The sequence below is a fragment of the Sus scrofa genome, chromosome 6 (assembly GCF_054392235.1).
Source record: "Sus scrofa isolate SSC_HxYL_T2T_F1_AM1 chromosome 6, Sscrofa_HxYL_maternal_Yorkshire_Landrace_v2.0, whole genome shotgun sequence".
NCBI lineage: Eukaryota > Metazoa > Chordata > Mammalia > Artiodactyla > Suidae > Sus > Sus scrofa.
The window spans coordinates 106,248,688-106,260,034 of record NC_139388.1 but is presented as its reverse complement, the minus strand read 5'-3'; the positions used below and the strand labels follow the sequence as shown (position 1 = coordinate 106,260,034).

The 11,347-nt window shown below is 50.3% G+C and overlaps 1 protein-coding gene across 2 annotated transcripts; it reads right to left on the bottom strand.

The window, feature by feature from the left end:
• Window positions 1-3,344: 3,344 nt before the first annotated feature.
• Window positions 3,345-10,368, bottom strand: ZBTB14 (zinc finger and BTB domain containing 14). 2 transcript variants are annotated; one of them, XM_021096128.2, is made up of 3 exons: window positions 10,125-10,368; window positions 7,717-7,800; window positions 3,345-6,601 (listed from the first exon to the last, which is right to left on the bottom strand). In XM_021096128.2, exons 2-3 carry the CDS (start codon window positions 7,717-7,719, stop codon window positions 5,255-5,257), a joined length of 1,350 nt encoding a protein of 449 aa, XP_020951787.1. In that variant the 5' UTR covers window positions 7,720-7,800; window positions 10,125-10,368; the 3' UTR covers window positions 3,345-5,254. The 2 variants fall into 2 exon arrangements, with proteins under 2 accessions (XP_020951787.1, XP_084820411.1); XM_084964285.1 differs by lacking the exon at window positions 10,125-10,368 and adding an exon at window positions 7,904-7,921 and having other exon boundaries at window positions 7,717-7,802.
• Between the last annotated feature and the right edge of the window lie 979 nt (window positions 10,369-11,347).

Genomic DNA, 11,347 nt, shown 5'->3' with positions numbered 1-11,347 from the left:
CAGATCATCCTGAAATTCATACAAACCAGATAGGGAAAGGTCAGGTGTAAAAGGCAAATGTAAACATATCCCCCAAATGCATTTCAGAGATGAAACTCAAGCCAGCTCTCAAAATTGCAATTCTGACTCTGCCATCACAGATATTCCCAAAGCATAGCAGGGAGCCATCCAGAGGCTAGGGTTTGCACCTGACTGCCCTCCAACGACTGCCTTAAAGGATGGAAGGTGACAAAAAAAGACAAAGCCAAAGACAACTCTAAGAGGAACACAAGGGTTCATGAAAACATAGTTGGGAACTGGTTGAAGACTACAGAAATTCCAGGATAAACACGGCTTCGGTAGTTATAGCTAGTTAAGACTAAATGAGGGCTAGGTCTAAAGCTTGGGGCCAATGATTGACAGATGTCAAAGTCAAAGGAAATTCAGTTTTGCTTCTGCTTCTCGATTGAGAACACCTTTTAAGAAGAAGGGAACATTTACAGTGCACCTCAAAAGTAGTAGGTATGTGGAGTTCCTGCTGTGGCACAGTGGGTTAAGAACCTGTGCTGTCAAGGTGCAATTTCAATCCCTGGCCCTGAGCAGTGGATTAAAGGATCTGGCATTGCCGCAGCTGCAGTGTAGTTCACAAGCCGTAGCTTGGATTCAATCCCTGGCCTGGAAACTTCCATATGTAGCAGGTGCAGCCATTAAAAAAAAAAAAAAAAAAAGTGGTTGGTGCGTACTGATTATCAGTTATCTTCACAGCAGACCAGAAGAAGAAATCCCCACCATTACTTTAGAAAAGATGAAACTAAGGCTCAGGGTAGCTAAGAATTTGCCTACATTTTCTTCTTCTTCTTTTTTTTTAAAGGGCCACACTTGCAGCATATGGAAGTTCCCAGGCTAGGGGTCTAATGGAAGCTGCAGCTACTGGTCTATGCCACAGCCACAGCGATGCAGGATCCAAGCCTCAGCTGTGACCACAGCTCATGGCAATGCCAGATTCTTAATCCACTGAGCAAGGCCAGGGATGAAACCTGCATCCTCTTAGATATTAGTTGGGTTTGTAACCTGCTGAGCCAAAACGGAATCGCCAGAACTTGCCTAAATTTATCACTGATAAGTAAAACCAGGATCCAACTCAAATTTGGCTTCAAAATGTTTTCCACTAAATCATGTTCCCTCCCTGCTATACCAAAAAGATTTATGTGAATACAGGTAATTGGGAGAATCTCTGGAAGAGATCATGAAATCATACAACAGCTGAAATCTGTCACAATCCGGATAAATTACACCCAGTGCCCTCGAGATAAGACCAGTATGGTGCCCTTTAAGGAATCATGGGCATCATCTTCCTTTTTTTAAAGAATGCTTAAGACAAGACCCTGAAAGGGCCACTCTACTGGTCTGGGGCCAAATCTCTTCACCTTTGTATCTCAGGATTCAGCCCAGGGCCTCAGGCACAATGGTTAACACATGTTGAATTAAGGCTACACCATCTTTGGAGTTCCCCTGTGGAGCAGTGGAAATGAATCCGACTAGGAACCATAAGGTTTTGGGTTCGATCCCTGGCCTTAATGGGTTAAGGATCTGGTATTGATGTGAGCTGTGGTGTAGGTGGAAGATGCGGCTCAGATCCTGCATTGCTGTGGCTGTGGTGTACGCTGACAGCTGTAGCTCCAATTCAATCCCTAGCCTGGGAACCTCCATGTGACATGGGTGTGCCCCCCCCCCCCCGCCAAAAGTGTATATTTACATATATCAAGTTTGGTCAAGTAGGATCAAATGTATTTTGAACAGTTCCAAGCAGGAGAAAGTGCCCACTTACGAAAATGGAGACAGAAATCAAGGCAGAAGGAGCAGTCAGCAGTCTCAGGATGGGAGTGGAGCATGGTTCATCCAGGATAGGAATAGAAACTCCCCATCACTCAAGTGCTCACACATTCTGGTTAAGTATTAGAAGGAAGCAGAGGAGTTTTCCCTTCGTGACTCAGCGGTTAACAAACCTGACTAGGATCCATGAGGATGTGGGTTTGATCCCTGGCCTTGCTCGGTTATGGATCCAGAGTTGCTCTGAGCTGTAGCGTAGGTTGCAGACACGGCTTGGATCCCACATTGCTGTGGCTGTGGTGCAGGTCCGCAGCTGGGGCTCCGATTTGACTCCCAGCCTGCGAACTTCGATATTCTGCAGGTGCGGCCCTAAAAAGCCAAAAAAAAAAAAAAAAAAAAAAAAAAAAAAGCAGAGAGGAAAGGAAATGTAGGTGTTCATCTCTCACTAGGACGGTTTTCCACGGTTACCTTGCCTCCAGCCAGGTGTTTTGTCTCCCATCCATCCAGTGGGGAAGGGCAGAGAGACAAGTGAGAGTTGGTCTCCCCCTTCTCTTTCCAGGAATCCTCAGCTCTTTAACCCTTAACTCAGAACTCAAGACTGGAAGCCTTACTGTCCTAGTTCTATTACACCTTTACAGCTGCCCTGGCAACTAATCACTGCTAACAGCGTTACCAGGAGAATGAATTTCAGGTTCCCAATGACTAAGTTACAGATAACCTTCCACGACATAAGGCAATAAACTGGACACTACATCAACTTGCTTCACTCTCTCATCACCGTCTTTTCTCTTTTTCCTCACTTGATGATGACCTCTGTAATTTCTAAACTTGTGATCAAGTTAATTAGCAGGCAGGCTGCCTAAATTTTAGACTTCCCAAAATTCCCTTCCTCAATCCTTGCCAATGTCATGCAAGTTAGCATAAAACCTAAAATAAAGTTTGCAGACATTCTCTCTGGATAAACAGGAAAAAAGCCGCTGGTTTTTATATAAAAAGGTAGTAATGTTGGCATTAGAATGTCCTTCCCTCTCACAATGCAGATTCAGTGTAAGCACATTCCAGAATGATCCCGCTGTGATGGGAGGGTGGGAGGTCCCCTTGAACGGCTGGTCACAAAGGCTTCGTCATCCAGGGGACACGAAGGCCAGCCGGGTGGGAAGACAGGCAGGCTTAATGATGAAGAGACCAGAAAGCTGCCACATCATGACCTTGCTATTGCCAAGAACACAATGAAAACATGCACCCCTAACACGGAGGAACCCAGTACTGGTGGCAGAAATTACAACACAAATACATTTCTCATGCAAAACAGGACAGATGATAGACTTTCACATGATGCCAGTAAAGTGCTGAAAATTAAGCTGTCTCTCTTGTGGTAACCACCAGGATGGCGATTAGATTTCAATGAGGACTAATGCACACGGTGAACTTGCAACTCTGTAAAACCATGACCGGAATAGTACAGAAAGCGCACTTTGGTAGAAACTTGGGTGTGTGAAAAAGGCTGCTAGGAAAAAAAATGAAAACAAGAATGATAGAAGTATATTTTCTTTTATATACAAAAAACGAAGGCCCCCAGAATGATTTGCTGAAGTAGCTATCAACAAGATGTTCAATTACGTTTCCTTTGCTTTGGTTAAAACAGCCTTGGAACAGCCATTGGTTCCCCTTCTACTAATAGTATATAAACACACAGTGACAGGACTACTTTTAGGACAAAATAATCAACTTTTAAGAAAAGAAATTAAATTAATTTTAAACTAAATTAAACATTTACCAATAAATAAGTGTCTTAAAAAGGTAACATCTTTATCCTACAATCCTGGGCAAAACATATACACCAATTTAAAAAATAACATTTCCCTCACAGTAATAATTACAGGTGTTAATGCAACGAGCTAGGAAATGACATGACTTTAATGTATGGTTAAAAAAAAAAAATCCTAGCAACTGAAAATAAATTTATAAAATGGACATCTTTCTAAAATGGTACATTCCAAATAACTGACTACTATTTTATTACAGAACATAAAATGCAAACTATTGTTGGTATTTCAATATATTCCTTAAAAAAATGTTCAAAAAGAAATTTCTTACACCAGAATTGGAACAGCACTTATAATTCTGTTTACGGCTATGAAAAGGCAGTCAACTTCTACTTAAAACTGTAACCAGTGAGGAAATATACTTCAAGAACATAAACATTTGGTCTGACAATCTTTAATATTGGTTAAAAACAGACTGATGTTTGTTGCTGATGGAAGTTACTTTAATCCAATGTGCAAAAAAAAAGTGCAGCTGTCTACTTGTACTTGAGATACACAAGACCAACGCTTCTGTACTATTTACACACTTAAAAGATTTTAAACGTGTTAATTTAAGGAAGGACATTGCATCTCCTTTATGGGTAAATCACGTGCTACGGAGAGCCCCAAAGCTGAATTGCATTCTTTTAGGCTACACAAACGTATCCAAAGAGGCATACCCGTTCTTGTCCTAATTTTGACCCTAAATAAAAACCCAATTTCAAAATCACTTAGGAATCATTCTGATCTAGGAAATCCTGGAATTTGTTGCAAATGTGCAAACCTGGTCTCTGAGAGCCAGATTCTGACACTCCCCTTTCTAACCCTCTCACCACTGGTCCATCCCACCAACCCCAGCGGCTGCAGACTGGCAATGCCCAAAATAAGAGGAATGAAAAAAACTCAGCCCTCAGACCACCCACATGCCTGTGGGTATGCTCAGCCTTGGGGACGTGTGACGACATGTCTGGAGTAGGTATGGGCAATCAAAAGGGATGAAGAAACACTTCTGCAAACAACCATTATTTGTCCACAAAACCCATGAAAAACAGTGATAGAAAAGTAACAAACCAAATATAGAAATCTGAGACCATTCTGCATTTCCAGCACTTGTTTGCATGAATAGGCAGGGTTCCTGGTCAACCACCCACCAGTATTTTCTGCGTCTACACCAAGTACTTTGCCCAAAGTTCTTAAAAAATGCCGATGTGACCCTAAGTCACACAGAATGGTGATGATCAGGAAATCAATTTACTTGATTATCACTCTGTGCAGTGCACGCACTGGTGCAACAAGCGTAAAGGGGAATTTAAGAAAAAAGGGATAGAAGTCTCTCACTTCTGAACGGGACACGGGAGTCCGCAAATGAAAATCAGAAATCATAAAAAAGAGGACGGGGCGGGGGGGTTGGTGCTTACTGGCAACATTAATACTGGACACCAGACCGGACAGTGAAACTGTGTGGTCAGAACCAAGGAGCGGAATTTCCTTGCAAAGTTTTAAAAACACACAACCAGGCACAGCCTTAAGTCCTGCGAGTGCGATGCCTGGCAAGTTCGCACCGACCGCAGCGGCTGGCGTTCCTGCGCCGGGAGGCAGGAGGCGGGATGTGGCGGGGCGGGCCTGGCATCCCGGCCGCCTCAGCTGCAGGCAATGGTCTCCAGCTGCTGCTCGGCCTCCGCGGCCATGGCCGCTGCCTGCAGCTGCTCCGTCTCGCTCTGGATGGCGCTGGGGGTGACCTGCTTCCGCTCGCTGTGCATATTGTTCTCATGCCGTTTCAGATCGGACGCCTTGGCGAAGGCCTTGGTGCAGGAGCCGCACACGAAGGGCTTCTCGCCCCGGTGCCTGCGCTCATGGTCCTTGAGGTGCGACTTGTGTTTGAAGGCCTTGTCGCACATGTGGCAGGCGAAGGGCCTCTCGTTGCTGTGGACCCGCTCGTGCTTCTTCAAGTCCGGGGCGCGGATGAACGACTTGCCGCACACCTCACAGCTGTAGGGCTTGTAGCCCGTGTGGATCTTCAGGTGCTCCTTCAGGTGGGCCTGCGTGGTGAAGCCCTTGGTGCACATCTCGCAGACGAAGGGCCGGTCGGCCGTGTGCAGCTTCTCGTGCTTCCTCAACCGGCCCTCGTCCGAGAAGGTCTTCCCGCAGGCCTGGCAGGCGATCTGCTCCCGGTGGTGGCCATAGAGCAAGTACTCGAACTTCATGTCACTGGCGGCTGTGGTCCAGCCGGGGGTCTGTTCATCCTTCACCTCGCTCATTCCATCATTAAAGGTTAAGGCTTGCGGGGTCTGGGACCCCAGATCCTTGGACTCGGGGGTCTCCATGGATTCTACTTCCTGGCCGTAGCAATTGACTTTCCGCACCTCCTCGCTCCCCAGTTCTTTCAGGATCGCCTCCTGGACCCGGAGCGTCGTCGTGGGTGACTTGCCGTCCTCCTGACTTGGGGGGGTGCCTTCTACCGTGTCGTCGGAAGGGCTGTCATCCTGGTCTCCGATCTCCTCCACGTCGTCGTCCTGAGCGTCAGCAGTATCTCCAATGGGGCGATTGATCTTGAGGCAGTACTTGCTCTTGGACTGGCCGTTGTTCTCATCCGGACTAGACACATCCCGCTTCTGAGAGCAGAGTTTATCCAAAAAGCGGATACCAAGAATCTGACCTGACGACATCATTAAGTTAACATCTTCTTTTTTTACAGAAATCTTTGCTGTGTACATGTAATTCAGGACCTCTTCAAATATATCAGAACGAAGAAAATCTATCTCTATTACTGAAGAGCTATCGACCTCAAGCTTCTTGAAAAGCTTTTTAAAGTAGGTGCTGCACGCGGCAAGGACACACCTGTGTGCTCTGAACTTCACATCCTCAACCACGATGGCGATGTCGCAAAATTCTCCTTCCAGGCGCTGTTCATTTAGCGTTTTCAGAAACAGAGTTTTATGATCATCGTCATTATATTTAATGGTTTCAGACATACTGATGAAAAACTCCTACAAAAAATGTTTAAAAAGAAACTTTGGTAATTAGGAACAATACTTTTCCTTACAGAAAACACAGGGAGACTTTCATTTTCTGATCAATTTCAGGTCCCTAATAATTTCAGAAAGTCACTGTCGGGAGTGGTTCAAGAATGTGAGTAGAAAAGGCGGATCCCGACTCAGTGATTTCCATATTGTTCCTTCTCTTATCTTCAGTGTCCTGAGCATCTGCCTACTTAGAATAACAGCAGCTTCTACTGAGCATGCCTGGCCTTATACTACGTGGTTTCCTTTTCAGATCTCCACAAACGCATTGACCTTGAGACATACAGGTATCACTACCCCTCAATTGTACAGATGAGCTGAGGAACCTGCTCGGCAATCTAGTTATCGAGTGGCGTGTCGAGGTTCAAATCGAGGCAGTCTAACTCTGGAACCCATGCTTCCTGACAACTATTAGAGGCAAGGACAAATAACTCAGCTTCAAGGTTTATGAAACAGGTTTCCGGTAAGAATCCACCAGTCCTATGGATTGGTGTGGCTGCTGTGTCTACTCTACTCTCATGCAGAGGATGGTTCAGTAAAATAACTAGCAGCTCTCAGCATGCTACTTCCTTGCCGGAAGACAAACCACTGCTGCAGAACTAGAGAGGGATATCAATGCCAGAATATTCCATTCAGTGTTGTCTTCTAGTTTTTCCACACTGGTTTTGGGCCACTTCTGAACAAGGGTTCAGGTTTACTATGACCCTCGGGAATCAGATGACATTGGGGAAGTCAACGACGGGCAGCTTCATTCCCTCTGGATGTCAATCTATTTGCCATCCAAATCAAAGTGTCATCAACACAGATGCACCTGACAAATGCTACAAGTATGTGACAAGTAAAAGAACTTTCAAAGTGGCACGAAACGCATCTGTTAAATAAGCGATCTTTTTAAAAAATAATGTGTTGTATGTTTTCTTTTCAAAAACATTGGTTTTCTTTATTCAACTAAGTATAAATATGAGGAAATAAATATCTCCGCTAAGGAAACAGAAGTGCTAAGACATAGTTGAGAGAGGGAGCGCTTTTCAAGATAATACCAAACTATATTTTCAAGGCTTAATATCCAAAGTTATAGTTACCATGAACAACTCAGGCTATTATCTTAATGCTTTAAACACCAAATTCTTCAGATCAGAATAACTCTGATCAGGGGCACGCCGGTCCTACAAGAGAAAAGGACACACAAGAGTAAGGTTGGCTCTTCCTCCATCCCAAATTCTAAACAAGAATGTTTTCAAGAATTGATTTAAAAAAATAAACTTTCCTTTCTTGTCCTGCCACTGGCACCTGTACACATTTTCAGGTTGGGAACAGAGAAGAGGGTGGCTGGCAGCATCGGGTCCAGCTCTGAACAGATATGAAGAACAGGTAAGAGCTGTAGCACTTGCAGCCTGGAAGTGGGGGAGTGGTGCACACCCGGAATGGGAAGGATGACTTGGAGAACCACTGAGGAATTGCCCCTCACAAAGTCCACATCCCTATTTGTAAGGATGCTGATTGCTACACAGATAGAGTAAAAGTCAGTAAGTGCCCCCTACCCCCATCATTTCCTGCTGGATACCTTCCACATTTTTCTCTAGGCTCCTATAAACATAGAGTCTGTGTTTGTGTGTATTTTTTTTTAATAAACAAAGTTGAACACCTAACAGTTAACACTGGAGGAGGAACAGTGGCTGCTTTCTTCTTTCCACACTTCTGTATGACGTATAACACATCACTTAAGGTACACTGGTCTTTAAGCCCACATTTGAGAAATCCAGGTGTTTCTGCCTCTATCCCTAAAGTGGAGCTCAAAGAATTCTAGCTTTATGCGAAGAACTTTCACCAGAGGGGAAGCATCCAGGAGACCAACATCCTGAAAAACATGAAGTCTCCTTTACTGAACGGTGATCACATAAACTTTAGTGTGGCAGGACCAAAGTCCTGAAGTCCCTCCAGAGTTACCTGCACAGAAAAGCAAGAACACCAATTAGCTGCCTCGAGTAGCAGGCTGTTTTCTTATCTGCCAGGTGTGAGGACTGGGCTAAATTATTTCTAAGGATGCTTCCAGCTCTGCCTGTTTCCTGGATGCACCCCAGCCGTAGACACCCCCAAGGGAAGTCAGCCAGGTGAAACCTTCCTACCAGGTCACTTCCTACAGATGCGGCCAGCAGCTCTCCCTAGGGCTTGTGGGATAAAAGTGCATGGACCAGGCACTGGAGTGGCGGTACAGTACCCATGGCAACATTTGAGCGTGCTGGGGTTTTTTTTGGGGGGGGGGAGTGTGTTATTTGGCTTCCTCTCTTTCAAGATCTCTGAGGATCATTTTTTTCTGTTGACATGTTCCCATTGCAAATTTCAGGTGAGTCAAACTGAAAGATACCCATTGCCTATACGTGGAGAGAAAGATGTAAGCCCCAACCACACCTCCAGGACGACGCTGCCTCTTTATTGCGATTCTACAAACAGCCGGCGCTGGGCTCCTGCAAAGCCGAACTTACATAAGTGGCGGCGGCCGCCTCCCCGACCCCGGGGCCGCTGCGACAATGGCGGCGGCACCACTTCCCGGTTGAAAGCTCGCAACTTCAGGATGGGGAGGAAGCAGGGAACGGAGCTCAAGAGCCAAGGCGCCTCCAGAGCCTCTCCAAGCCTCGCTCCCCTCTCTTTCGGCTCGGGAGGTGGGGGACAGGATAAAGCCATTTGCATTCCTTCCCGAACAAAAGCTCCCGGCCGGGGAGCGGGGAGGTGAAAGGGCCGCTTTCCCTTTCAGATTCAGGCTTTCAGCGCAGGCTACGGCTGTGGCTCCGAGAGCGACAGGGAGGACCCACGGCGGCCCCCGCGGCAGGGAGCAGGAGCGGGAGCGGGCATGCGGCCGGGATCCGCAGCCCCGCGCCGCGCCCCGCTCCGCCCGCGAGCCCGGAGCTCGCGCCCCGCGCACTCCCCGGCTGGCTCGCGCCGGGCCCTCCCCCGCCCTCCCGCGGCCGGGGGCGGGGGCGGCGCGCGGCCGGCTTCCCGAGCTCTGCGGGCGCTCCCGGGAGTGCGAGCGCGGGGGTCCCGGCCCCCTCCTCCACGGGAGGCTGGGGGCGGCGCGGCGGGCCCCGCGGCGCGGAGGGGCGGCGCCCGGCGGGCCGCGCTCGGCGCCGGGCTCCGGGCCGTCCCCACCCCCACCGCGGTGCACTGCGGCGCTGCGAGCGGGGGCGGCCATGAACTCCGCCGCCGAGGCTCGGTGAGCGCGCGCGCGGGGCTGCCGCCGCCGCCTCCCGGCCGCTGCCCAAACCCGCTCGCCGGCCTGCGCGGTCTCCGGAGCGCCCCGGCCCCACGCCCGACCCCGCTCGCGCCGCGCCGCCGGGGCCAACCGCACATCCTGGAGCTGACTAGTGCTCCAGAGCTCAGCGAGAACGCGCTTCTTCCGGGCAGCCCCGCCGCGCCAGCAACCGGCTGCCCCCGCGCCCCCGCGCCCGCCTCGCGGCCGGCCCGGGCCCCTTCCGCACCCCCGGCCCGCGCTTACCTGCAGCCTGGCACAGCCACAGACACTCGCCGTGGGCTCCCCGCGCTCACTGCACGCAGGCCGGGGACGGGATGGACGCGGGGCGCGGGGGCACGGTGGGTGGCAGTGTGTTTTGGATTTTTTTTTTTTTTTTGGAGTTTGGGGAGGGGGCGGGGTGGGGGGAATCGTGCACGTCCCTGATGGTAGCAGCCCTCCTCCTGCACGAGCACAGAATGTCTAGCCGGCCGTGAACACCCCCACCGGCACCCCCCCCTTCCCGTGCATGCGCGGTGCGGGCCAGGGGGAAGGCGCGCGGCCGGCTTGCGCAGGCACGGAACCCGACCGGGCCTCTAAATGGGCGAGCAGGGAAAGGGTTAATCCGGGACCTTGCGACGCTTTCGTTGAAGTCTACGGGGCCGCCCCCGAAGGGTTCTGGCCTGCGCACGCGCGCGCACGCGCGCGGCTTGGGGCGCGCGGAGCCCGCGCGCGGGAGAAGAGGTGGGCGGGGCCTGGGCGGGGCTCCGGGAGCTGAGGAGCAAATGCACGAGCGCTGCTCGCGGGCACCCGCCCCGCTTGCAGCTCCCGCCTCCCACTCGGACTCCCGAGCTCCCGCCCGCGCCAGGCGCCGGCACGGCACCGGGGACGCGGGAGCCCGGCGCTCCCGTGCGTGTGCATGTGCGTGGGCAGTGCCACCGTCGGGCGCGCGCAGACCCGGCGCCGCGGCTGCGGGGCTCGCCTGGGACGCCCCGGGCACCCTCCCTTCCGCGCGCACGGGCGACAGAGAGACGCGTGCTCTCGGGCGCTGGGTCTTAGCCGGTATCGCTGCCTCATTTTGCGTATCGGGGAGTGGTAGGCGCTCGGTAAACGTTTGCAGAACAAATACAAAAAGCGGCGTCTTCCATTTGGAGTGTAAGAGGCGACCCAAGTCCCACAGGAGAAAAGGATTACCCCTAAAGCTTTGGATCCAGCCAAGGCGCGCCCACACTCCTGCTTGTTCCCGGGCGCTCGAAGGGAAAATTCACAGAGGCTGGAGGCTGTAGCCCATCCCGGCAGTTGGGGAGCCTGGACTTGGTTTCATTTGCAGCTCTAGTAACTTAGCGGTGTTCCTACATCCCTGTTCAGCTAAAGCAATGATTACACTGCTCGTGAAGCCTCTTCGCGTCCCCTCTGACGAGGTGAAGAACTTTGCCTGGCGTGGGACCTGGGAACTCCCTCCTACTCCTGCCTTTTCTGCCCACCTGCAT